Raw genomic sequence first — 23,296 nt, forward strand, 5'->3', positions numbered from 1 at the left:
CATTGAAATGCAAATTTCATATAATTTTCATGTCACAAAATATTATTTAAAAATATTTTTATTTTATTTATTTTTAAAAAATATTTTATTTATTTATTCATGAAAGACAGAAAGAGAGAGACAGAGACAGAGACATAGGCAGAGGGAGAAGCAAGCTCCCTACGGGAAGCCCGATGTGGGACTCGATCCCAGGACCCCCGGATCATGACCTGAGCCAAAGGCAGATGTTCCAACCACTGAGGCACCCAGGCGCCCTTTAAAAAATATTTTTAAAAACTATTTAAAAATGGGGATGACTGGATGGCTCAGTCAGTTAAGGATCAGACTCTTGTGACTCTGGGTGGCTCAGCAGTTGGTGGCTCAGGGCATGATTCTGGGGATGGAGTCCTGTATCCGGCTCCCCACAGGGAGCCTGCTTCTCCTTCTGCCTGTGTTTCTGCCTCCATCTCTATGTCTCTCATGATAAATAAATAAAATCTTTAAAAAAAAAAGGATCAGACTCTTGATTTCGGCTCAGGTAATGATCTCAGGATCCTAGGATCAGCCCCACAGGGGCTGGGGAGTCTGCTTGAAATTCTTTCTCTCTCCCTTGCCCTCTCCCTCTGCCCCTCCTACTGCTTGCACTTTCTCTTTCTAAAATGAATAAATAAATCTTAAGAAAAAATGGAGGTCCTGGGTGGCTTAGTCACTTGAGAGACTGACTCTTGGTTTCAGCTCAAGTCCTGATCTATAGGGCCTCAGATGGAGCCTACAGTGGGGCTCTCTGCTCAGCTGGGAGTCTACTTAAAATTATCTCCCTCTGCCTCTTCCCCATCTCACCCCCAATTGCGTGGGCCAACTCTCTTTCAAATAAATAATTTTTTTAAAAAAGGTTTTATTTATTTACTCATTAGAAACACAGAGGGAGGGAGAGACACAGGCAGAGGGAGAAGCAGGCTCCATCCATGCAGGGAGCCCAATGTGGGACTTGATCCTGGGGCTCCAGGATCATGCCCTGAGCTGAAGGCAGATGCGCAACCACTGAGCCACCCAGGCATCCCATAAATAAATCTTAAAACAAAACAAAACAAAACAAAACAAAACACCAAAACCCATGCATTTATTTTATAATGATTTATTTATTTATTTGAGAGAGAGACAGAGAGACAGAGAGAGCACAAGCAGGAGGGGCAGAGGGAGAGGGAGAGAGAAACTCAAGCAGACCCTGTGCTTAGAGGAGAGCTCCAAGCAGGGCTCCATCTCACCACCCTGAGATCAGGACCTGAGCAGAAACCAAGAGTCAGATACTTAACTCACTGTGCCACCCACATGCCCCTCCAAAAAAACATTTAAAAGTGAAATAACCAGGGACCCCTGGGTGGCTCAGCAATTTAGTGCCTGCCTTCAGCCCAGGGCATGATCCTGGAGTCCCGGGATCTAGTCCCACGTTGGGCTCCTTGTATGGAGCCTGCTTCTCCCTTTCCCTGCTTCTCTGCCTATGTCTCTGCCTCTCTCTCTCTCTCTGTCTCATGAATAAATAAATAAAATCTAAAAAAAAAAAAAAAGTGAAATAACCATTCTTAGCTCTTAGGCCACACAAAAACAGAAAGCAGATTGGATATGTCCACAGGCTATGGTTTCCTGACCTCTGCATTGTCTCATTGGGTTAATGGGGATTTCCTAAATGGCCACATATATTGAGATTATATTATCAAGGGAATGGGAAGGTTTTCTCACTAGCCTTGTTCCTCACCCTGCTATCACTTTCTACCACGCTGCTGGCACTGACTTACAGGGCTTTATTCTGTGGTTCCTAAGGTTAGGAGCAGCCCTATAGTCTAGACTCTAGAGAAACCAACTATAGAACTGCTTTCAACTACAGGAATAATACAACCCATCTTCAGGGTTTAAGTTGAAGTAACATGACCACATTTGGGTGTTTTTTATAGGTTGAGCTGCTTGCAATGTGGCCAAGAGGCAAGGCAGTAAGTTATTGCAGTAATTCAGGGGAGAGACAACAGTGACCAAATTGGGCTGATAAAATAGGGGACTGGGGCAGCCCGGGTGGCTCAGCGGCTTAGCGCCGCCTGCAGCCCGGGCGTGACCCTGGAGACCCGGGATCGAGCCCCGCGTCGGGCTCCCTGCGTGGAGCCTGCTTCTCCCTCTGCCTAGGTCTCTGCCTCTCTCTCTGTGTCTCTCATGAATAAACACGTAAAATCTTAAAAAAAAAAAAAAAAAAAAGAAAAAAGAAAAAAAAAGAAAAAAAAAAAGAAAAGGAGACTAAGAGCAGTAGACAGACTGGATATGTATTTAGTACTAGGTACTCGGTTGGTTGGGGACTGTTGTGCACCTGTGTCAGAGGATAAAAGGTGATACTTTAAAAAATCATTTTTAAAGTGGTCCTTAAATTTAGTTGGGGGAAAGTGTATAGTACATCACCTTTTAGTCATTAATAAGCACTTTAAAAATTTCAGGATCCTACCGGTTTATCTGATTTACTGTCCCCCGACCCCAAAGTTGAGCATGCTATTTTTTTAACATAAAAGGTGGCTGAAAATACTTTTTTCCGGGGTGTGAAAAAAGTTCTGCAGTCTCCAGAGTCCGAAACTCGGCTCGCTGCGCGGACACGCCGTTTCTAGGCTGTTTCCCGGGGGCTTGCGTTCGCCGCCGGCGCCTCACGGGCTCCCGCGCGCCCCGCCTGCCTCCGCGAGCCCCCCCCGCCCGCCGCGCCTCCCGCCGCGCCTCCCGCCCACTCGGGGAGCTCCGCCCAGCCCCCCTCCCTCCCGCGCCCGGGGCCAGTTCCGCAACCCAACTCCTACCCTCCTTCCGTCGCTCTCCCCTTTCCCCGCCTCCATGGCTGCCTCCGATTGGCTGAGCTGGCCGTGCCGCGGCGGGGATGCAGCGCAGCCTCCTTCTGATTGGCTAAGGCGTCCCCGGCCCTCCCGTGATTGGCTGGTAGGAGCAGACAGCAAGTGTGGCTGAGCTCCGCGGTGTGTGGACGCTGCTTTGTTGCCCGAGGGGGGTGGCGGTGGAAGTTCGGGGCTAGGGGCTGGTGCTTCTCGGGACCCGCGCTCGCGGCCGTCGCAGTCGCTTCGCCCGGTAGCCTGTAGCGTAGGAGTCGCGCGGACAGCAGCCATGAGCGGCGGGGTGTACGGGGGAGGTGAGTGAGTGCGGCCGGACGGGAGAGCGCGCCTTTTCAGCGTGCGGAGTCTGTGACCGCCGCCCCCAAGCCTCCCCTCCCCGGCGGCCCCTTCCGGCCTCCCCCGCTGGGACCCCGGCCTCCCCGCCCCGTCCCCGCCCCGCGCTCTGCCCGCCCCCGCCGCCCGCAGCCCGCAGCCCGCCCGGCGCCGCGACCGCTCCCGCGGTCCCTCCCGCGGTCCCTCCCGCGGTCCCTCCCAGCCCCGGCGCCCGGGGGAGCGCGGCTTTCGGGGTGCACGGCGGCCGCGGGCTGGGCGGGCGTTCCGTCCTGGGGGCCGGCCCGCAGAGCCCCGGCGGGAGCGGCCGGCTGCGGGCTCGCGTCCTGCGGGGAGTCTCGGGAACCCGGCTCCGTCGGGGCGCGCGCCGGTTTAAACTCGGGAGGTCCCGGCAGTTGGCAGGCGCGGACCGAGGGTTTCCGCAGCGTCCCCGAGGGCCAGGCGAGCGGCGGGGGGTGCGGGCCTCGGGACGCCCAGCTGCCTCACAGCTGCCTGTCGGCTGACTGGGCTCTCAGGGTGACTCGTGGGGACACCTGTGGCTTAAAGACCTCGTCCCTGGCGGGGGCTGTGGTGGGCTGGAAGGGTCCGCACGGGCCTGGGAGTTCCACAGACCTGGCTGCCTGTACTTCCAGCCTATTTAGTGAGCGCGTTGGCCTTGGCTAAGTAAGTTCACTTAGCTTTTCCCAACTTCGGGGCCCCGCATTTTGGGAACGACAATCCCCACCCAGTGGGGGTGGGCTTGAAGGTTCGGTGAGCTCAGCTAACGGTGCACTTGCTGCAGAAAGTGTGGTCCCTGGATGAGCAGCGTCAGCATCACCTGCGAGCTTTTTAGAAATGCAGAACCTCGAGTCCCCTCTACGCATACTGAATCGAGCTTTCATTCTTGCTACATAGGTAGGAGGCACTGGTGTATCTGATTCTGGTCTGTGCTGTGTTTGATGAGTTTGGAAAAAGAGGAGACAGATCTAAAGTGTTGCTTTTGTTATCGTGTCTAGTAAGGTTAGTGTTTCTGAAGAAGTTGGCATTTTACAGGTAAGGGATAGAAATGAGGTTCTCAAAGTTCTTGATTTTTGGAATGTAGCAGGAGTTTCTTTGGGGCAATATGCTGACCCCTCCTCCCATTCTTCTCTGTATATATTCTGGGTTTTGATTTCTCAAATGTGAGAGGCAGTAGTTGTCCCATTTTTACTTTGGAGAAAGCCTAGTGAATCTTCATGATTTACCTCCTTTCCATCTGAAGATGCAATCTTGACCCAAAAAGTGGATCTTTGTGTCTCATGGAGGCTGACTCTATTTTGACCTTTAGGTTCACTGATCCAAGTACCTAGACGCTGTCCATGATTATTTCCTTAGAAGGCATTGTTGACTATGACTGAGATAGAGGTGGATACTTATAATGCCAGCAGCAAACATTTATTGAATGCATACTTTGTACTAAGAACTGTTCCAGAGACTTTTCATGTGTTGCACTAATATGTGTATTAACTCAATCTGCAGCAGCCATAGGAAATGGTACTGCTAACTCCATATTATGGAATAAGAAAATAAGGTATGGAAAAGTTTAAGCAACTGGCCCAGAGTTACATAACTTCCTAATAAGGGTGAACAAGAATCTCTGGGATGAAGAAAAAGGCATTTCAATAAAACCCTTTCCCATCTTAAAACTAAAAAGTTTTTTGGTTGTTTCTCCATAAGTCATTTTTCAATTATATAGCGACAGCGTATTCACGTATGGTTTAGGTATTCACAATAAACATCCTGTGTCTCATTTGCTTATGGAGAGGAATATGTCTTAAAGCCTATTTCACATATAAGGTATTTAAAGCTCACAAAAATAAGTGTATGATTTTGTGTTTGAGTTACCCCTGTATGGCCAGTATTTATAGTGGGTCACATTTTCCAAAGGGTGTATGGTGAAAAGAAACCAAACCTCCCACCTAGGTTTTGTGTAATTAATTAGTAAGTTTTATTTTTAACTTGCTTGCTTATTTAAAAGACCTTTGCAGTTTAAATTTTAAAGTTTATGGCTATCTTATTCTAATAAAGATTTCTGACTAGATCTGACACTGATCTTTAGCTTTGAGTATAATGCATAATTCATTATAGAAAGATTTCTGTACTTTCTACCTGGTTTCCAGGCCTACTCATTGCTCCTAGGACCATGTTTCCATGGTTCTCCTTTATTTCAACCTTACATTATAAAAATAAATAGACCAACTTTGATAAATTGTGTTTCATCATTCCTGCACCTGTTACCCCCAAATCTCTAACCTTAAAAATTTCTCAGAACCATCATCCCCATAAGCACCTTTGTCCAAACAAAAAAATAAAACGACCTTCCCACTTTCTCCCAAAGTCATTTGCCTTCAGTATCACATTGGAATGTTTTAAGACCTGGTTAGAAAATTGCCACCATTGCTTCATGTTTTCCCAGAGAAATTACCACACCTCTAAACTTGGAAGCCATAGGAAAAACATCAACATCCTCAGAAAAGTGAAAACAGTGTTTTAAGTAGCAAAGGGATCCAACTCTTAAGAATTTTTATCTATTGGAAACTGTATCCCGGTTTTTATATATCTGGACCTCTGCAGTTATGGTTTAAGCTTTCTATCTCCCTTTGCCATTCTCCTATTTTGGGTTCATTGGTACTTAATTTTTAACAAAACCAGGTACAGGAAATAAACCCATTTCTCATCCTTTGAAAAAGGAAAATAAGCAGATGCAAAATTCCAAGAATCAAGAGTCTCACTCAGATTAAAATTCTATGTCTAGTTTGAAAAAAAAAAAAGAGAGAGAGAGAAAATAGTTTGCCATCTAATTAGGACAGAAACATAATTGATTTGTTGAATTTTTCATTTCATAAAATGTTTTTTAATGCTCGCTATGTGCCAGGCAGGTATAGCCTCTGCCTCCGAGAAGCTCAGTTTTACAGGTAGGTGAGTCAGTCACATAGACACTATATTGTATTTAGTTTTAGTCATACATTTCCCCTCCATATTTAAAGAGCTGAAGTTGGAATATTTCTCCTTTTTCTGGGGAGGTTTTTCTATTTTACATAATTAAAATAATTTAATTCCAATCTAATTGACATGGAATATTTCTTTTTTTTTTAATTTTTATTATTTATGATAGTCACACAGAGAGAGAGAGAGAGAGAGAGAGAGGCGCAGAGACATAGGCAGAGGGAGAAGCAGGCTCCATGCACCAGGAGCCCGATATGGGATTCGATCCCGGGTCTCCAGGATCGCGCCCTGGGCCAAAGGCAGGCGCTAAACCACTGCGCCACCCAGGGATCCCGACATGGAATATTTCTTGATGTTGTGGCAGAGTTTAATTGGCAGCATGCTTTTATTTCTTAGTAATGCATGCAATAATGGTGCATCTTATCATTGGTATAATAGAATTGGGTAACTTGATGAGAAAGGGTAACTAATTCAATGAAGTGTGTTCAGTAATGACAATATATAGAAGGTACAAAGGTAGAACAGACGAGAAAGTTAATAACTCAGTGTAGGGGAACCAGAGGATTTTACGAGAGGTTATGGGGATGATGGAAGTAGAGGGGAGAAGGACAGTATATGCAAAGTTGAGCTGAGTGAGAGTACACAGTGTGTTTAGGAGACAACATTATCCGGTAATGCTAGTGTGTGAGGTGAGAAACCAAACAGTTGCCAGATTTTGCTAGGCCTCGAATATCAACTTGGTGAAGTGATTTGAATTTTATTTTGTAGATGATGGGAAACCACTGATTGGTGCTTTCTTTTCATTGAGGCATTTATGTTCCCATATGTTCAGAGTTACAATTTTGAAAGATCACAGTATAGCAGTTTGAAAGGGAAGGGAGAAGGTGAAGAGATGGAAAGCATAATAATTGTAATCCTTTTTTAAGATCTTGATTCAAGGTGGGTGGGTTAGTTGGTTGAGCATTAGACTCTTGGTTTCTGCTCAGGTCATGATCTTGTGGTTGTTTTATGGAGCCCTGCCTTGGACTTTGTGCTTAGCGGAGAGTCTGCTTGAGATTCTCTCCCTCTGCCCCTCCCCCACTTGTGCATTGGCATTCTTGCTTTCTCAAATAAATCTTTTTTTTTTTTTTTAAAGAGCTTGACTCAAGACTGTGGTAGTGGTTGTAAAGAGGAAGGTAACTGAGGACTATTTAGCGGAAATATGAAGACATGAACAATTCTTAGTTTTTTGCCTCCGCTGATTAGGCTGCTAATTGGGATATCACTACTGAGATTAGGTTAGTTAGGATGGGGTAAAAAAGACAGTGCTTCAGATATGTTGGATTTGAGGTACCAGTGGGACATCAGGAGGAATTGATGTTGTACACTAAGAAGTTTGAGATAGGTCTTTTGGCTCTCTGAGTAGCACCATGGTGGTTGGTGAAGAACAAGTACCTTATGAAATGTGGCAGGAAAGGAGCCAAGAAGAAAGCAGTTGATCTATTTTTCTAAGAAAAATTGGTCTCATGTGAAAGTATTACGTATCATCAGTATAAGAAATATTGGAAAAACACTAGTCATGAGAATTCAATGGAGCCAAAATCACATCTGATGGCCTAAGGATCATTATTTTGAAGTGAGCCTTGGCAATCTGCAGAATGATGAAGTTGAATTTATTTTTACTTTTTGTTTTTTAAAGATTTATTTATTTATTTATTTACTTATTTATTTATTTGAGAGAGAGAGAGAGAGAGCGTGCGTGTGATTGCAGGCATGCGTGGGGGTGGGGGGGAATACAGTGGGGCAGAGAGTCTTAAGCAGACTCTGTGTGCCCAGCACAGGGTGAAGGAGGGGGGTGGGGGACTCCCATCATGACCTGAGTTCAACAGTCTAATGCCTGACTGTGCCATCCAAGTGCACCTGATGAAATCGCATTTAGAAAATTTAAGCTAATTACTGAGAAGATTCAGGGCAAAAACTACCTGACTGATTTCCATGACATGGATCTTACCTGTGACAAAATGTGTTCCCTGGTCAAAAAGTGGCAGACATAAAAAAAAAAAAAAAAAAAAAAAAAGGTGGCAGACATGATTGAAGCTCATGTTGAGGTCAAGATTGCTGATGGTTATTTGCTTCACTTATTTTGTGTTGGTTTTACCAAAAAATGCAAAAATTTGATTCAGAAGACTTCAGCACCAACAGTTCCACCGAATACAGAAAAAGATGATTGGGGGGGTGGGGGACCTGGGTGGCTCAGTGAGCATCTGCCTTTGGCTCGGGTCATGATCCCGGGGTCCTGGGATCCAGTTACACATCGGACTCCCTGCAGGGAGTCTGCTTCTCCCTCTGCCTGTGTCTCTGCCCCTCTTTGTATCTCTCACAAATAAGTAAATAAAATCTTTTTTATTTATTTATTTATTTATTTATTTATTTATTTATTTATTTATTTATTTATTATTTATTTATGATAGTCACACAGAGAGAAAGAGAGAGAGGCAGAGACATAGGCAGAGGGAGAAGCAGGCTCCATGCACCGGGAGCCCGATGTGGGATTCGATCCCGGGTCTCTAGGATCGCGCCCTGGGCCAAAGGCAGGCACTAAACCGCTGTGCCACCCAGGGATCCCAAATAAAATCTTTTTGAAAAGATGATGGAAATTATGACTTGAGAGGTAGAGACTAATGACTTGAAAGAAGTGGTCAATAAATTGACCATTTCCAGATACCGTCGGAAGAGACAGACAAGTCTATGTCTTTGTTAAAAAAGTAAAAATGCGGGATCCCTGGGTGGCGCAGCGGTTTGGCGCCTGCCTTTGGCCCAGGGCGCGATCCTGGAGACCTGGGATCGGGTCCCACGTCAGGCTCCCGGTGCATGGAGCCTGCTTCTCCCTCTGCCTGTGTCTCTGCCTCTCTCTCTCTCTCTCTCTCTCTCTCTCTCTCTGTGACTATCATGAATAAATAAAAAAAAAAAAAAGTAAAAATGCTGAAGAAGCCCAAGTTTGAATTGGGAAAGCTCATGGAGTTTCATGGTGAAGGTAGTAATTCTGGAAAAGCTACTGAGGATGAGATCAGTGCTCAGGTTGACCAAGTTGATGTATATGAGCTGCCAGTCCAAGAAGAAATTCAGACATTTAATGAGAATAAATAAAATATCTTATTTATGATATTTTAAAAACAGTTTAAGATATTGGATCCAAGATGATGTTGAGAGCTTGAGAGATTTGAGATTGGAATTATTAATATTTTGGTAGAAGTCAAGGCTGTAGGGGGTGGAACAGATTACCTATGAAAGGATAAATTAAGGGAGGGGTTCCAAATATGGGGTCCCTAGCTTCTCCAAGTAATCCACAGGTAGAACTATATTTTGTTATAATTAATTAGTTTCTTTTATAATCTCTTTTAAAACCTTACAAGAAGGGAGTCATAAATTTCCTAACGTGTCTATATTCATTTGCTAGGGCTGTCGTAACAAAGCACCAGAGACTATGTGGCTTAAATAACAGAAATTAATTTTCTCTATTCTGGAGTCAAGAAATCTGATATCAAAGTGTTGGTAGGGTTTTTTGTTTTTTTTTTTTGTTTTGTTTTTTGTTTTGTTTTGTTTTGTTTTTTTGAGATCTTTCTCCTTGCTTTATAAAGGCTGTCTTCTCCCTGTGTCTTCACATGGTCTTTCCTTTGTATGTATCTGTGTCCAAATGTCCTCTTCATGCAAGGACACCAGTCATAAAAATTTGGCTTAGGGCCCATCCTAATGATCTCATTTTAATTTAATCACTTCTTTAAATTAAGACCTTATCTCTAAATACAGTTATGTTTTAAGGTACTAGAGGTTAAGACTTCCGCATATGGGTTTTAAGGGAAACAGTTCAGCCCAGAGCTTTGTGAAGGAGGTCCGTGATACAGGAAAGGCTAAGAGCTGTGGTGTAGGACAAAAGATAGAACCTTGGGAATAGGAATTGAAAATTTTGGTTGATCAGGCAAAGCAATCCATTTATTTAGTTAAGATGTTTCTTTAGCCAGTATTCTGGTTTGTTAGTGTTAAAGCTTATTAATTCATACTCATTGGTAACTTTACTATTGTACTTGAATGTACATACTATGGTGACAACAAATGCAGTGTTCTGCTTTTAAGGACTCCTGCTTTCAGATAAAATAATTGGGATCAGAGGATTGTATAAAGAATGGATAATTACTTTGGGAAATATAATAAATGCAGAAACTTCCTTTCAAACTATAAATAAAAATGGGTAGCTCATTTTATTTGAATAAAAATGAGATCATTATTCTGTAAAGACACCATCTCTTAACTACAAATATCTGTATAATCATTGATTTTTATTTTTTTAGTTTTCTTTATTTTAAAATTTAATTTTTAATACTTCTAACATGCTAAAAGTAAAATATATATAAGTTTATATGTGATGTAATATTTTACCATATTTGTCTGAGATAAATAGAATATTATTGATACAGTTTCCTTCTCTCCAGTTCAGAGGTAACCACAGAACTGAAATTGTATGCAACAATCCCAGACCTCTGTGCTTTTACTAAGTGTGTGTGTATTCATAATGAATTAAACAGTTTCATAACATATTCATATAAATGTACATAGTAACTATATATATAGTGTAACATACATGTATTCATATATGTATACATAGTAAGACACACATATATATTTAATAGCTTTTCAAACTAATCCTTTTTTGGAGATTTATCCATATTAATACATGTAGATCTAGACCATTCATTTTAGCTGCTCTATAGTATTTCATGGTGTGAACAAATTATAGTTGCTCTATTTCCCTCCTGAGGAGACCATTAGATTATTTCTATCTTTTACTTTGACAAGCAATGTGGTGATAATGTAATAGCTGCTCCCACTTATGGTGGTTATGTGCAGGTACTGTTCTAAGTGCTGACATGTATTATAGCATTGAACACATTTAATTATTAGAGCATCCTATGAGATAGGAACTATTATTATGCACATTTACATATGGGGAAACGGAGGCAGAGAGGTTAGAAATCACTCAAAGTCACATAGCTAGTAAACATTCTTAAAGGTGTCTCCTTGTGATATGTGTGAGTTTCTCTAGAGAAGATAAAAGTGTAATTTCTGGATATGTTCATTTTCAACTTTAATGCATATGACTAAATTGTGCATTGTGGTTGTATCAGTTTAAAGCTTTTATAAGCAAATGTGCAGGAGCTCTTCATTCCCTATATCTTTGACAAAACTTGGTCTTATCAGATGGATTTTGCCCTTTTAATGGAGGTGTAAATTATAGTTCTTTATTTTTTTAATGATTGAAAAAAAATTATGTGAAAAATCAGTGCCTGGGAAACCCAAGTGTTTTGTTTTTGGAGGCATGCTGTTTTGGGTAAAGTCTTTTAAAAGTATAATTAGAGTCTTTTCTCTGAATTTGAATGTGGAAAAAAAAAATTACCAGCTTTCTTCTTCAGCATTAAACTCTACTAAAAATCTTTGAAATGTGTGATAACTTCACACATTGATAACTTCATTTTAATGATTTTTTTACTTGGTCTGCATAATTATATCTTAAACTGTTATCCAAAAAAACAAACAAAAACAACAACAACAAAAAACTGTTATCCAGAGTTCCTCTTTTTCTTGGAAAAAGAGTTTTGCTAAGTTTCTTCTCTAATTGCATGGGATATAATTTCCCATAACATATGAAAAAATGGTACCTAAGTGTACTACACTACACTTCTCCCTGCAGATCTACTTTCCACCCATTTCCACCCTCTTTGTGCCCATAAGGATGACCATTATAGACTGCTTCAGTGGGTCTCTTAACCTCTGGTTTGGCTAGTGGTAGGGTAACCATATCCTGCTTCATGCCTCTTGTCCTGGTAGAAATATTAATAGAGGATCTTTTTTGCATTCATTAGTAGCCCAGTTGGGCGAGAAATTGTAAGATCACCTGAGCCAATGAAGAGGGGGAAGAGGGAGGTTGAGGTTGGCATATTTATTAGTATGATTTCTTCCCCTCAGGGTTAGCCATGGGTCACTGCATCCCTCAACTGAAGTCACAGCTGTCAGGTAGCCCCCCAAATAGAACTCTCTCTAGGTTCTGGTAACAGTTCTTTCTCCATGTTTCTTCCGTTCTAAGAGTGGTAACAAATCTCTATTATTAGTGCTAGCGTACCATACTGTCCCTTTTGGTTTTCCTGTATTGTGCCTCCTGTATCTTTATAAATAGTCCCTTTAATAAGTAAACTCTTGCAGATTACCCAATTTTAGTGTACCATCTCATTCTTGATTGAACCTCTGCTGATATACAATGTATTGTTATATTTTAATTAAATGAATCTTTATTTTTTAAGGTGTATTTAAAACTAGGTTCAAGCCAGTAATAATATGAATGTAATACTTATTTTAATTTGTAATAGAGGTTTCACATTCTTATTTTAAGCACATTAACAACTCTTAATTTTAATATGATACCTGTGTTAATGTTAATTATCCTTTCATCTTTTCAGATGAAGTTGGAGCTCTTGTTTTTGATATTGGATCCTATACTGTGAGAGCTGGTTATGCTGGTGAAGACTGTCCCAAGGTAAGTATAGTGTTAGTTCATTAGATATGAAAGGGACATTTATGCAGAATCAAATTCATGCAGAAATTCTGACTCAATTATGGTAAAAGACTTTAGTTTGAAAAAAACGACTACTTGGTAAAAGCAAGTAAAACTTGTATTCTTATGTTTTTGACTTTTCCAGGTGGATTTCCCCACAGCTATTGGTATGGTGGTAGAAAGAGATGATGGAAGCACACTGATGGAAATAGACGGTGATAAAGGCAAACAGGGCGGCCCCACCTATTACATAGATACTAATGCCCTGCGCGTTCCCAGGGAGAACACAGAGGCCATTTCACCACTAAAAAATGGAATGGGTACAATATTTGTTTCTATGGATTTGATTATAGAGTATGCGTGCTACATTTTAGACACAAAACCTCTTTTTTTTTTAAATTGAATTTTTGTTTTTAATTTTTTTAAAAGATTTTATTTATTTATTTGAGAGAGTGTGAGCTTAAGCACAGAAGAGCAGGGGATGGGGAGAGGCAGAGGGAGAAGCATGCTCCCTGCTGAGCAGGGAGTCCCATGCGGGGCTCCATCCCAGGACCCTGGGATCCCAGGACCCTGGGATCATGACCTAAGCTGAAGGCAGGCACTTAACCAACTGAACCACCCAGGTACCCCAGACACAAAACTTCCTATAATTCGAATATTGGATATTTTGTTGTTTTTATTACACAAACTCTCTGTTCCAGGCACGAGAATACAAAATGCATCAACTTGTTCCTCTTCCTTAAGAAACTCATAGGGGAGGGATCCCTGGGTGGCGCAGCGGTTTGGCGCCTGCCTTTGGCCCAGGGCGCGATCCTGGAGATCCGGGATCGAATCCCACATCAGGCTGCCGGTGCATGGAGCCTGCTTCTCCCTCTGCCTATGTCTCTGCCTCTCTCTCTCTCTGTGACTATCATAAATAAATAAAAAAATTTAAAAAAAAAAAAAAAAAAAAAAAAAAAAAAAAAGAAACTCATAGGGGAGATAAATATAAATATAGAAATATGTAGGTTAAGTGTTACAGCTGTGTTTGATAAGCAGTGAGATTAGAGAGGAGAGGTATTTAACTCTCATTGGAAGTCAGTGATGGTTTTCATAAAGGAGGTAGCTTTTGTACTGGATCTTGACCAATAAATGAGGATTAGTCTGAATGTCAAGGTTGAGTAAAGCAGAGCAACCAGCATATGTAAATAGGTGGAGCTGCAGAAGAAGCTTACATGTTTAGAAAGGTCATCCGTTAAGGATCCCTGTAACAGGGCAGCCCGGGTGGTTCAGCGGTTTAGCGCCGCCTTCAGCCCAGGGCATGACCCTGGGGACCTGGGATCAAGTCCCACATCGGGCTCCCTGCATGGGGCCTGCTTCTCCCCCTGCCTGTGTCTCTGCCTCTTTCTCTCTCTGTGTGTCTCTCACGAATAAATAAAATCTTTAAAAAAAAAAAAAAAAAGAAAAAAGGATCCCTGTAACAGTGGGTGTATTAGGACCAGTTGCAGTAAAGGTGGGCAGAGAGCAATCATGATAGGACTTGTAAACCACCACACTAGGGGTGTATTAAGCTGGCAAATGAAAGGATACCCCAAAGGAATTTAAACAGAGATATGAAATATTCATATTTTCCAACTAGAGGGAGGATTCTAACAGTGTTATATAGGCTAGATTAGAGGAAGATACTAGGATTAGTTAGGTGAGAATTCAGATGAGAAATGAAGAGGGTTCACATTTTATTACTGATGGAGATCCTGAGTTGGCTTTGAGGGGTATCAAAGAGATGAAAATTTTCCTAGATTTTTGATTGGGGTGATTGGGTACCATGCATTGAGGTAGGATAGAATGGGAAGGAGGAGGTTTTATGTTCTTAAAAGGCAAATGTAATACCGGAGATCACTCTTATGGTTCAGTTATTCACTAGAAGGACTCACAGGACTCCGAATATAGTTGTACTCATGGCTAAGATTTATTCTACTGTAGGGATACAAAGCAAAATTAACAGGAAAGAAAGGGCATGGAGTGAAGTCCAGAGGAAAGCAGTGCAGACTTCTTAGAGTCTTTTCACAGTGGAGTCAAGCAGAATGTACTTAATTCCTCCAGCAATGAGATGTAACATGTGTGTTGTCTACCAGAGTAGTTCATTAGAGACAATTTTTACTGGGGGTGATCATGTGGGTACCCCGTGCCTTGCATGTACTAAAACCTAGGGTTCTCAGTGGGAAAGGTGTTCATCATAAACCACATTGTACAAACAGTTGAGGTGCAGTGAACTACTCTCATCATTTAGGGGAAGTTTCATCAGTGTAGTGTAGTTATCAATCAGAGTTCTCAGATGCCAGCTAAGGGTCAGCCTTGCAAGCAGGTCTTTTTTAGTTACTGTGTGCAAAGTATTTGAATATAGGTGCTGTTGTAGTAAGTCGGTGAGAAGAATTTTAAGACATGGAGTTGTATTATATTAGCCAGAAAGCATGTGGAAGATGAGACACAGGTGGAGGATAGCGTCCCTTGTGAGAGCCTGTTCTGTTTTTATCCAAAGAGAAGAATGGGTGTCCATGAAGGAGAATGAGAAGGAACAGTTAGGGATGTAGGAGGATAAATAATATTCAGGAGAAGGCTAAGGGAAGAAAAAGTTCTTGGAGCATAGAAGTGATTCATTTTCATTGTTCTCAGCTGTGACATTGAGATTTACACAAGAAAGGAAGTGTTAGAGTGACTAACAGTTCATTGACCAAACAAACAAATCCTCATATGCCTGTGGGAGTATGTTGTACAGGTAATGACATTTTTTCTTTGGACTGTGGCAGAGCAAGTTTGTAAACTCTTCAGTGTTCAGTAGTGTCAGATGATGTTGAAGGAGTCAAGGATATTACAAATGTGAAGTTTCCCCTGGATTTGTCTGTCAGCAGGTCATTAGTGACTTATGCAAGCATTTTCGATGGAATGTTTAGGTGGAAGCCAAATTGAACTATTCCCTGAAGGTTTTTTTTTTAGGTTTTTAGGTTTTTAAATCTTTTTTCAAGTAGATTGTAAGCTTTTTGATATCCAATCTAGATCATACCATTCTTTTGTATTTTTTCTTACCATTCAAATTGCATACTGTGCTTCTAGTAAGTACTTATTGAATAATATTTATTTGGCATTTTAGGTCTATTAGATACAGTAATTATATTTGGGACAGGTCTAGGAGTTGTGATACTGTTGGGGCTGGAGGAACCAAAAAGAGGCTCCGTGTTTATAGACAACAAAGATGATGTCTATATAAAGTACTGTATTATGAAGTAAATCTATAAAATAAGTAGATTCTATGTTAATGCTTAACTATAGAAACCATCTCTTAAAAGATTCTGTGTTCATCTTCAACTAAGCATTGTTTTCAAGGTATTAATCTTATATTGTAGTTGAAGACTGGGATAGTTTCCAGGCTATTTTGGATCATACCTACAAAATGCATGTCAAATCAGAAGCCAGCCTGCATCCTGTTCTCATGTCAGAAGCACCGGTAAGACAGGCTTTCTTTTCTGAGTTTTGTAGTTGTTTTTTAAATTCATTCAAAGATTGTGTTCTTTTTTCTTTAAAGAGGCATATTTTGAATTTTGAAAATTAGGGAAAGGAGGATTAATTTTTTATATCCTGTTACAATTTTTATTATTTCAGTAGTTAAAATATTCAAAGAACAATAACAAAGCACCCTAAATGGAATTTGATTATTTATTTTTTCCAGGGATTTATTTAACACTTGAATTCCTTGGGCCACTTCCCATTTGGGTTTATGAATTGTCCCGTATGCCCCAGGGGCAAGGTGTATCTGCTTTTATATTCTGTTTTCCAGGAGAGAAGTCAAATATGGAACTAGGGCTGGAAATTACTAGACCCAGGACTCTTGTGAAATAAATTTAGTAGAGTCCAAATTATCATAAATCATAAATTAACGATATTATCATAACGATCATAAATTATCAATATTTTGTTATTGTTTTTAACCTATAGTTTTCTTTATGTGTACCAACTCTAAGTAGGAGAATTTGGTGGTTTAAAATTACCAGATTAATTCTTAAGATTTAATAATAGTTTATAAGAATTGTGATTTTCTTGTACTTTGAAGTCTGTAACTTGTAGAATTCATAGCAACAGATAATTATACTTTTTATTAAATAAATTTTCATTTATATTTACTGAATTTATTTACAGATAAATAGAAATAAATACACATATATTCTTATGAAGATTATTTTATGTGGTATTCTGTTTTTAATGCTTAAATCTTTGTTAATGTGGTGCTATATTGAATCTTGAAATAAATCAACATTTTAGTTTTTAAACAGTAAATAACTTGCATTTCTTTTTCCCCCTTTTCAAGTGGAATACTAGAGCAAAGAGAGAGAAACTGACAGAGTTAATGTTTGAACACTACAACATCCCTGCATTCTTCCTTTGCAAAACTGCAGTTTTGACAGCGTATCCTTGAAAGAGTAATACTCAGCTTTTCTTTCAAAGTAAATATGGTACCATTAAAGAGAATGCCCCCAGCAGGAAGACATGAGCCAGTTCTTGCTTGTTCAGAAGTTTGGGGTTTTTCTCTCTCTCCTTTTTTATCTTTCAGTATTTCTTATTGGAAAAGATATACCAGAAGTTATTAGAGGGAAATAAAGAAATGCTCAAATCCTGCTTGTTGATAAGGTTTTGAAATTTTTTGTTTCTTAGTAGGGGAATAGAAGATAGTGTTTAAGCAAATTCAAAGATTGCCATTTCCTTTCTCTTTTCCCATTACCATAGAAAAGTGGAAATTATATATAAATTCACTTAAGATTAAATCACCAATTTAAAATAAAATCAAATATTAATTGTAGGCATGTTAAAGGACAGACAAGGAAATGTTATGTTCTTATCTCAAAGAATATGTAATGTAATATTCTTGTTTAAAGGTAAATAATAGATTTAAATATAAGCACTTCAAAATAACTGGCAAAAGTTATGAAGAAGTACATGATTAATTATAATTTTTTGTGGAATTGTGGAAGTTCCCCAGAGGAAAATAGTTGCCTGACAAATGTTTATGAAGAGAATAGATTTGATTTGTATGAGGTGGGGGAAGGAGCCCTGTATTTAGAGTTCAAGTTGAAATGCTTACAAACTGATTTTGAATTAAGTACTTAAAACCTAGCTTCACTTTTTACTAATTTATGTTGTATACCTTCCTCAATTGCTATATTATTTAAGTAAATTTTACATATATGTGAGGGTCACTGTGGGGACTGTAATCTAATATTGTCTGTAGTGCTATTTTGAAGATGAATTTAGCAAAAGTGTGGAAGTAGAAAGTGTAAGTGTTCTTTCCTGTGAAGATTTCTTTCCTTTGAAGATTTCTGTTAGACTTCAGAAGGAAATAGGTTTGGGTCAAACTATAGTATAGACCTTACATGTTAGGTTTTAAAAATTTGAACTTTAGGGACACTTAGGTGGCCTAGTCAGTTGAATGTCTGTCTTCAGCTCAGGTCATGATCTTGGAGTCCTGGGATCGGGCCTGCGTTGGGCTCCCTGCTCAGCGGGCAGCCTGCTTCTCCCTTCCCTACTGCCCCTCTTGTGCTCTCTCTCTCTCTCTCTCAAGTAAATAAATAAATAAAATCTTTTAAAAAAAAATTGAACTTTAGACTCTAGAGAACCATTGCACTTTTTTGAGTAGACGATGGCACTGTATTATCTCATTAATACTCATTAATAACCCTCTCAAGTCAAAGTAAGCAAACTGGTTCAAGGTCACAATTTCAAGTGGCTTTATTAAATTTGAATATAGGTCTATTTGGCTACTTCCTTATAAAGAGTGTATAAACAGAATTGGGCATTGTTCTATTTTTTAACCTTTTTCTATGGAAAATTTTTAACACAGGAACCTCCATCTGCACATCACACAGTTTAATAATTTTCAACACATAGCTAACTTGTAGTAGTTACAACCTCACCCAGTCCCCCTCTTACTGTGATTTTGAAGTAAACCCCAAGGATGATACAGTTTTATCCATAGGAACTTTAGCATGGATCCCTAAAAGATTTGACCATGTGTCTAAAGACAAAAATAGTAATCACAACCTTTTTTAAAAAACTGTTTAATATATTTCAGTCTGGGCCCGACATCATATTTGTTCAGCATGTCTCTTTTCATCTGTAGATTCTATTCCCCCAGACCCTTTTTTTCTTTTGTAATTTGTTAAGGAAGTAGATTGTCCTGTAGAATTTCCTACATTTCTGGATTTAGCTGACTGATGTCCTTTTACTATGTTTTTCTAGCCCAGCAGATTTCGAACCTTTTATAACCAGAGCTTTCATGGATTATATCTGTCAGTGTTTACCATATTGGAAATTAAAATAGAAACCAAAAAATTAGATTTATTAGTTTAAGTAAATAATAAATCATTGTAGGTTAATATAAAATGTTTTAATGAAAATTAACTTTTCTAAAACCAAAAAAAATTATGAAAAGAGTGGAATTACTTTATATTTGTTCAGATCTCTTTAATGTCAGGCTTAATAGCAGATGTTGGATTCTCATATCTGTCTTTTGCATTCAGTCTGTTCTGTATCACATATGACATGGTCTTTGGAAAAGTCACCTATACACTCATGAGAAAATGACACTGGAAAAGGCAAATAACATATGAGGAGTATTCTAAAAATTGTTTTGACCTCTCAAACATGCATGGCTTCAGGACTCCTTTATACTTTAAAGAATTACTGAGGACTGCAAAAAGATTTTGTTTATGTGGGTTTTATCTGTCAGTATTACTGTGAGAAATTAAAACTAAGACTTTATCTATATGAAAGAGTGAGCCAGTGCATGAGGTGGGGGAGAGGCAGGAGGAGGAGGAGAGAAGCAGATACCCCACTGAGCGCAGAGCCCAATGTGGGGCTCCATCTCATGACCCTCAGATCATGACCTGAGCAAAAGAACCAGGAGTTGGATGCTCAACTGCTTGAGCCACCCAGGCACTCCAACTAAGAATTGTTTTAGCTTTTAATTATTCACTTAAAAATGACCAAAAAAGATCCATTAAGGTTAGCATAAATAACATTTTTATGAAAGATATGCTTTCCAAGAACAAAAATATTAGTGAGAAGGGTTGCATTGTTTTATCTGACTTAATTGACCGCTAGGTTATTATATCTGTCCACTTCAGGCTTTGTCCTCTTGACATCTCAAGCTAGTAAGGAGGGCTTTCTGTGAACCAAGCTGCATACTGTTGGAGAATGCATTTAGCTAAAAATGTGACAAAATCACAGAACTCACAGGTGCTGCTCTGATTTGAAGAGTGGATTAGTCTGTGTTCTGTTTTTGTTGGGCCCCCAAAGTCCTGGCCCTGAATAGTTTAGCAGTCAGTCAGAGATGTGGGTATATTTTATACTCAGATTTGGGTTTTACCCTTTCTGTTGTTTCCTGGCTTGTAGGGTTTCAACTTTACCTGTCCAGCTTTTCTTCCAGCCCTGAACTTCCTCTGTTCACTCAAAGTGGTGAAGGTGCAGTTCTCCACCACTGCTTTCCCAAGCCGTAGCCATGGAGCTGGGGAGCACCTGCAGGCACGGAAGCTATAAACTTCAGCTTCTTACCCCTTCCAGCGGCAGTTCTAGGAGACTAAATTTTGGCTGCTTTTGAAAGCTTTCTAGTCTTAAAGTGGTTATTTAAGATAATTTGTTCAGATTTTGATTGTTATTTTTAGGAGGGTCCATATATCTTTATGCTACTTTTTAGTCTGGTATTACTGCATCTGTCCTTTTGTACTAATAGAGCCTCAATTTAACATTTATATGTATAGTTGACCAAAGGTCAGTAGAGTACCAATATTAGCAAAGATAAATCACCAACCTGTCTTTCTGGCCATTGATTCTTATTGATTCTGATCATTTCTTACCCATTGCTTGGTTTTCTGCCGTTAGCCCTTCATCTCTCTTGACATGCTCTTTCTGGTTTAAATTATTAATTTCCTTGGCTTCAGACACCAGTCATACACTAACAGATTCCAAATCTGTACTGTTCTGTATCCCAGCGCTTTCTTGTGAGCTCCAGGCCCACATCTAGGTGCCCTACTAGAAATTTTTGTATTAGTTCTCTGTTGAACCACTTTAAACTCATTATGTCCAGAACTGAATTAATCTTCTCTCCTCTCAAATTTATTCCTTCTCCAAAAATCGTCTAGCTTCCAGTTGCACAGACCAGAAATCTTTCTCTTTAACCCTTCAAATTTAGTCAGTCATCAAGACCTATTTTTTTTTCCTCCCCACTACCTCCAAAATCCATTTATTTCTCCACTGCCACTGCTTTAGGTGTAAGCTATTTCCAGGATTATTGCAACCCATCTTCTCACCTTGTCCATTCCCACTGCCCCTCTAATAATCTTTGTTAATTGCCAGGCTGCTTTAAGCCAAAATCATGTACATTCTTGCAGGCTCTCCTGAACTACTTTGCACTTCCTTGGCCTCACTGTACCCTCTTGCCTGCTGGCCTTCCTACATGTTCCTATCTTCCCTGTCTTTTCCTCCCTACCTTACATTTGGATTTCTCCAGCGTTGGTTAAGTGGTTTCTCCTTTATACCCCTAGGACACCCTGAGCTGTTCTTTTCACAGCATTACTGATTTTTACTAAACAGGATACCCTTCAGGGTAGAGCCTGCTTCGGGTCACCTTTTTGTGCCTTCTGTGCTTGGGAATGCCAGTGCCAGATTGATACCTTCCCTCAGTACCAAACTTATCACTAGGCACATAATAGATGCTCAGTAAATATTTGATGACCATGTGAATGGCCCTACTCCTGAGTACTGGTTTATGAGGTTCATGACACAGGCCTTCTGCAGCACAGAGCTGTGGAAAGCTGGGATCTGCCGATATATTTGCTGGCCATTGAATCCACCTGCAATAGCTTTCCTATTGATTTGTGGGAACTGCCACTCAGCTGCTACACTGCTGAAATATTTTTTTTTTTAAATCCTCTGTGGAGAATGGTTTTAGTTCGTAGCTCAAATGCCACAGCCTACCACTGTTCGTACCGAGTTTCTGTAGATTTTGTTAAATGCTTCTTAATTTGTTATAAGTCCTTTCATCTGTCTCCAGAGACTTTGAAAGATTGTGCTAATTTTGACCAGTTTAATAGATGTCTCTCTCTGGGATAAAGGTTTCCCTGACTTCCTCTCATCATCATTATGGAAGTTCTGCCTATTCTCATTTGTCTTTAACCCAGAGTTATTTGACACCAGTTTTCATCTCTGGATTAACTTTAACACATCTTAAGCCATAATACACATGTTTAAGAATGCTTTAATAAAACTTTCCCTTTATAATAAATATTATTTTAGGAGCCTTGATACTTTCTTTTCCTTAATGCTTTAAACTAGATTTGCTAATGGTCGTTCTACTGGGCTAATTTTGGACAGTGGAGCCACTCATACCACTGCAATTCCAGTTCATGATGGTTATGTCCTTCAGCAAGGTAAATGGATTTAACTAGGGTACACTGAGATGATGTTAGCTGGCATGAAGACATAGAAAATACAGCAGTGATTGGACTATCACACAGTGATTGGTATGACTTGGACTATCAAGTCATACCAGTTTCCAAATAAGATCTCTTTGTTAAGGGTTTTTAAAAAATATAATGTATATTTAAACTGATACATGGCTTCATTCATGCTTAGAGGGATAGTTCAGTTATTTCTACTTGAAAAAATTATTCATATATAAATACACAGAAGAATTTGTCCCAAGGAGCTTGGGTTTAATGCTGTCCTAGCCTTGTTTAATCTGTTTTCATAGGCATTGTAAAATCCCCTCTTGCTGGAGACTTTATTACTATGCAATGCAGAGAACTCTTCCAAGAAATGAATATAGAACTGATTCCTCCATATATGATTGCATCAAAAGTAAGTGATGCCTGGATTTTCATTTTGGAATTTATCTCCAACTCTCCACCCCTATGTTGTGAACCCTCCTAACCTAGCACATGCTCTTGGTACTCAGGAAGCTGTTCGTGAAGGATCTCCAGCGAATTGGAAAAGAAAAGAGAAGTTGCCACAGGTTACAAGGTCTTGGCACAATTACATGTGTAATGTAAGTAGCCTTACTCTCTTCATAAAACTATTATAGGCTGTAAGTTTTTTAATAGAATGTGAGCGGTTTATTATTTTTTTTCAAGATTTTATTTGAGAGAGAGAGTGTGAGCATGAGCGGGGGGAAGGGCAGAGGGAGAGGGAAAAGCAGACTCCCCACTGAATGTTGGGGATGCATTCCAGGACCCCAAGGTCATGAACTGAAGGCAGATGCTTAACCAACTGAGCCCACCTAGCACCCTGAGCGTATATATATATATATATATAAAATTTTTTTTTTTTTTTTTTTTTTAAGATTTTATTTATTTATTCATGAGAGATGAGAGAGAGAGAGGCAGAGACACAGGCAGAGGGAGAAGCAGGCTCCATGCAGGGAGACTGACATGGGACTTGATCCCGGATCTCCAGGATCAGGTCCTGGGCTGAAGGCGGCGCTAAACTGCTGAGCCACCTGGGCTGCCGCTTTATAGTTTCAATGATATTTTACAATAAAAAATAATAGCTTATTTTT

The 23,296-nt window shown here is 40.0% G+C and overlaps 1 protein-coding gene across 5 annotated transcripts in view; it reads left to right on the top strand.

The window, feature by feature from the left end:
- Positions 1-2,959: 2,959 nt before the first annotated feature.
- ACTL6A (actin like 6A) overlaps positions 2,960-23,296 on the top strand; it is a 28,531-nt gene continuing 8,194 nt past the window's right edge. The window contains exons 1-9 of one of the 5 annotated variants that reach the window (XM_077879721.1): positions 3,568-3,836; positions 3,955-4,067; positions 12,623-12,699; positions 12,863-13,037; positions 16,098-16,198; positions 17,057-17,154; positions 22,075-22,169; positions 22,493-22,599; positions 22,697-22,786. In XM_077879721.1, the coding sequence (XP_077735847.1) occupies positions 3,971-4,067; positions 12,623-12,699; positions 12,863-13,037; positions 16,098-16,198; positions 17,057-17,154; positions 22,075-22,169; positions 22,493-22,599; positions 22,697-22,786 (840 nt within the window). In that variant the 5' untranslated portion in view covers positions 3,568-3,836; positions 3,955-3,970. Of the gene's footprint in view, positions 3,140-3,567; positions 3,837-3,954; positions 4,206-12,622; positions 12,700-12,862; positions 13,038-16,097; positions 16,199-17,056; positions 17,155-22,074; positions 22,170-22,492; positions 22,600-22,696; positions 22,787-23,296 lie in introns of those variants that run through there. The other 4 variants (XM_077879726.1, XM_077879725.1, XM_077879723.1 and 1 more) reach the window with 4 other exon arrangements.

This window comes from Canis aureus, chromosome 31 (genome assembly GCF_053574225.1).
Source record: "Canis aureus isolate CA01 chromosome 31, VMU_Caureus_v.1.0, whole genome shotgun sequence".
In the NCBI taxonomy this organism is placed as follows: domain Eukaryota; kingdom Metazoa; phylum Chordata; class Mammalia; order Carnivora; family Canidae; genus Canis; species Canis aureus.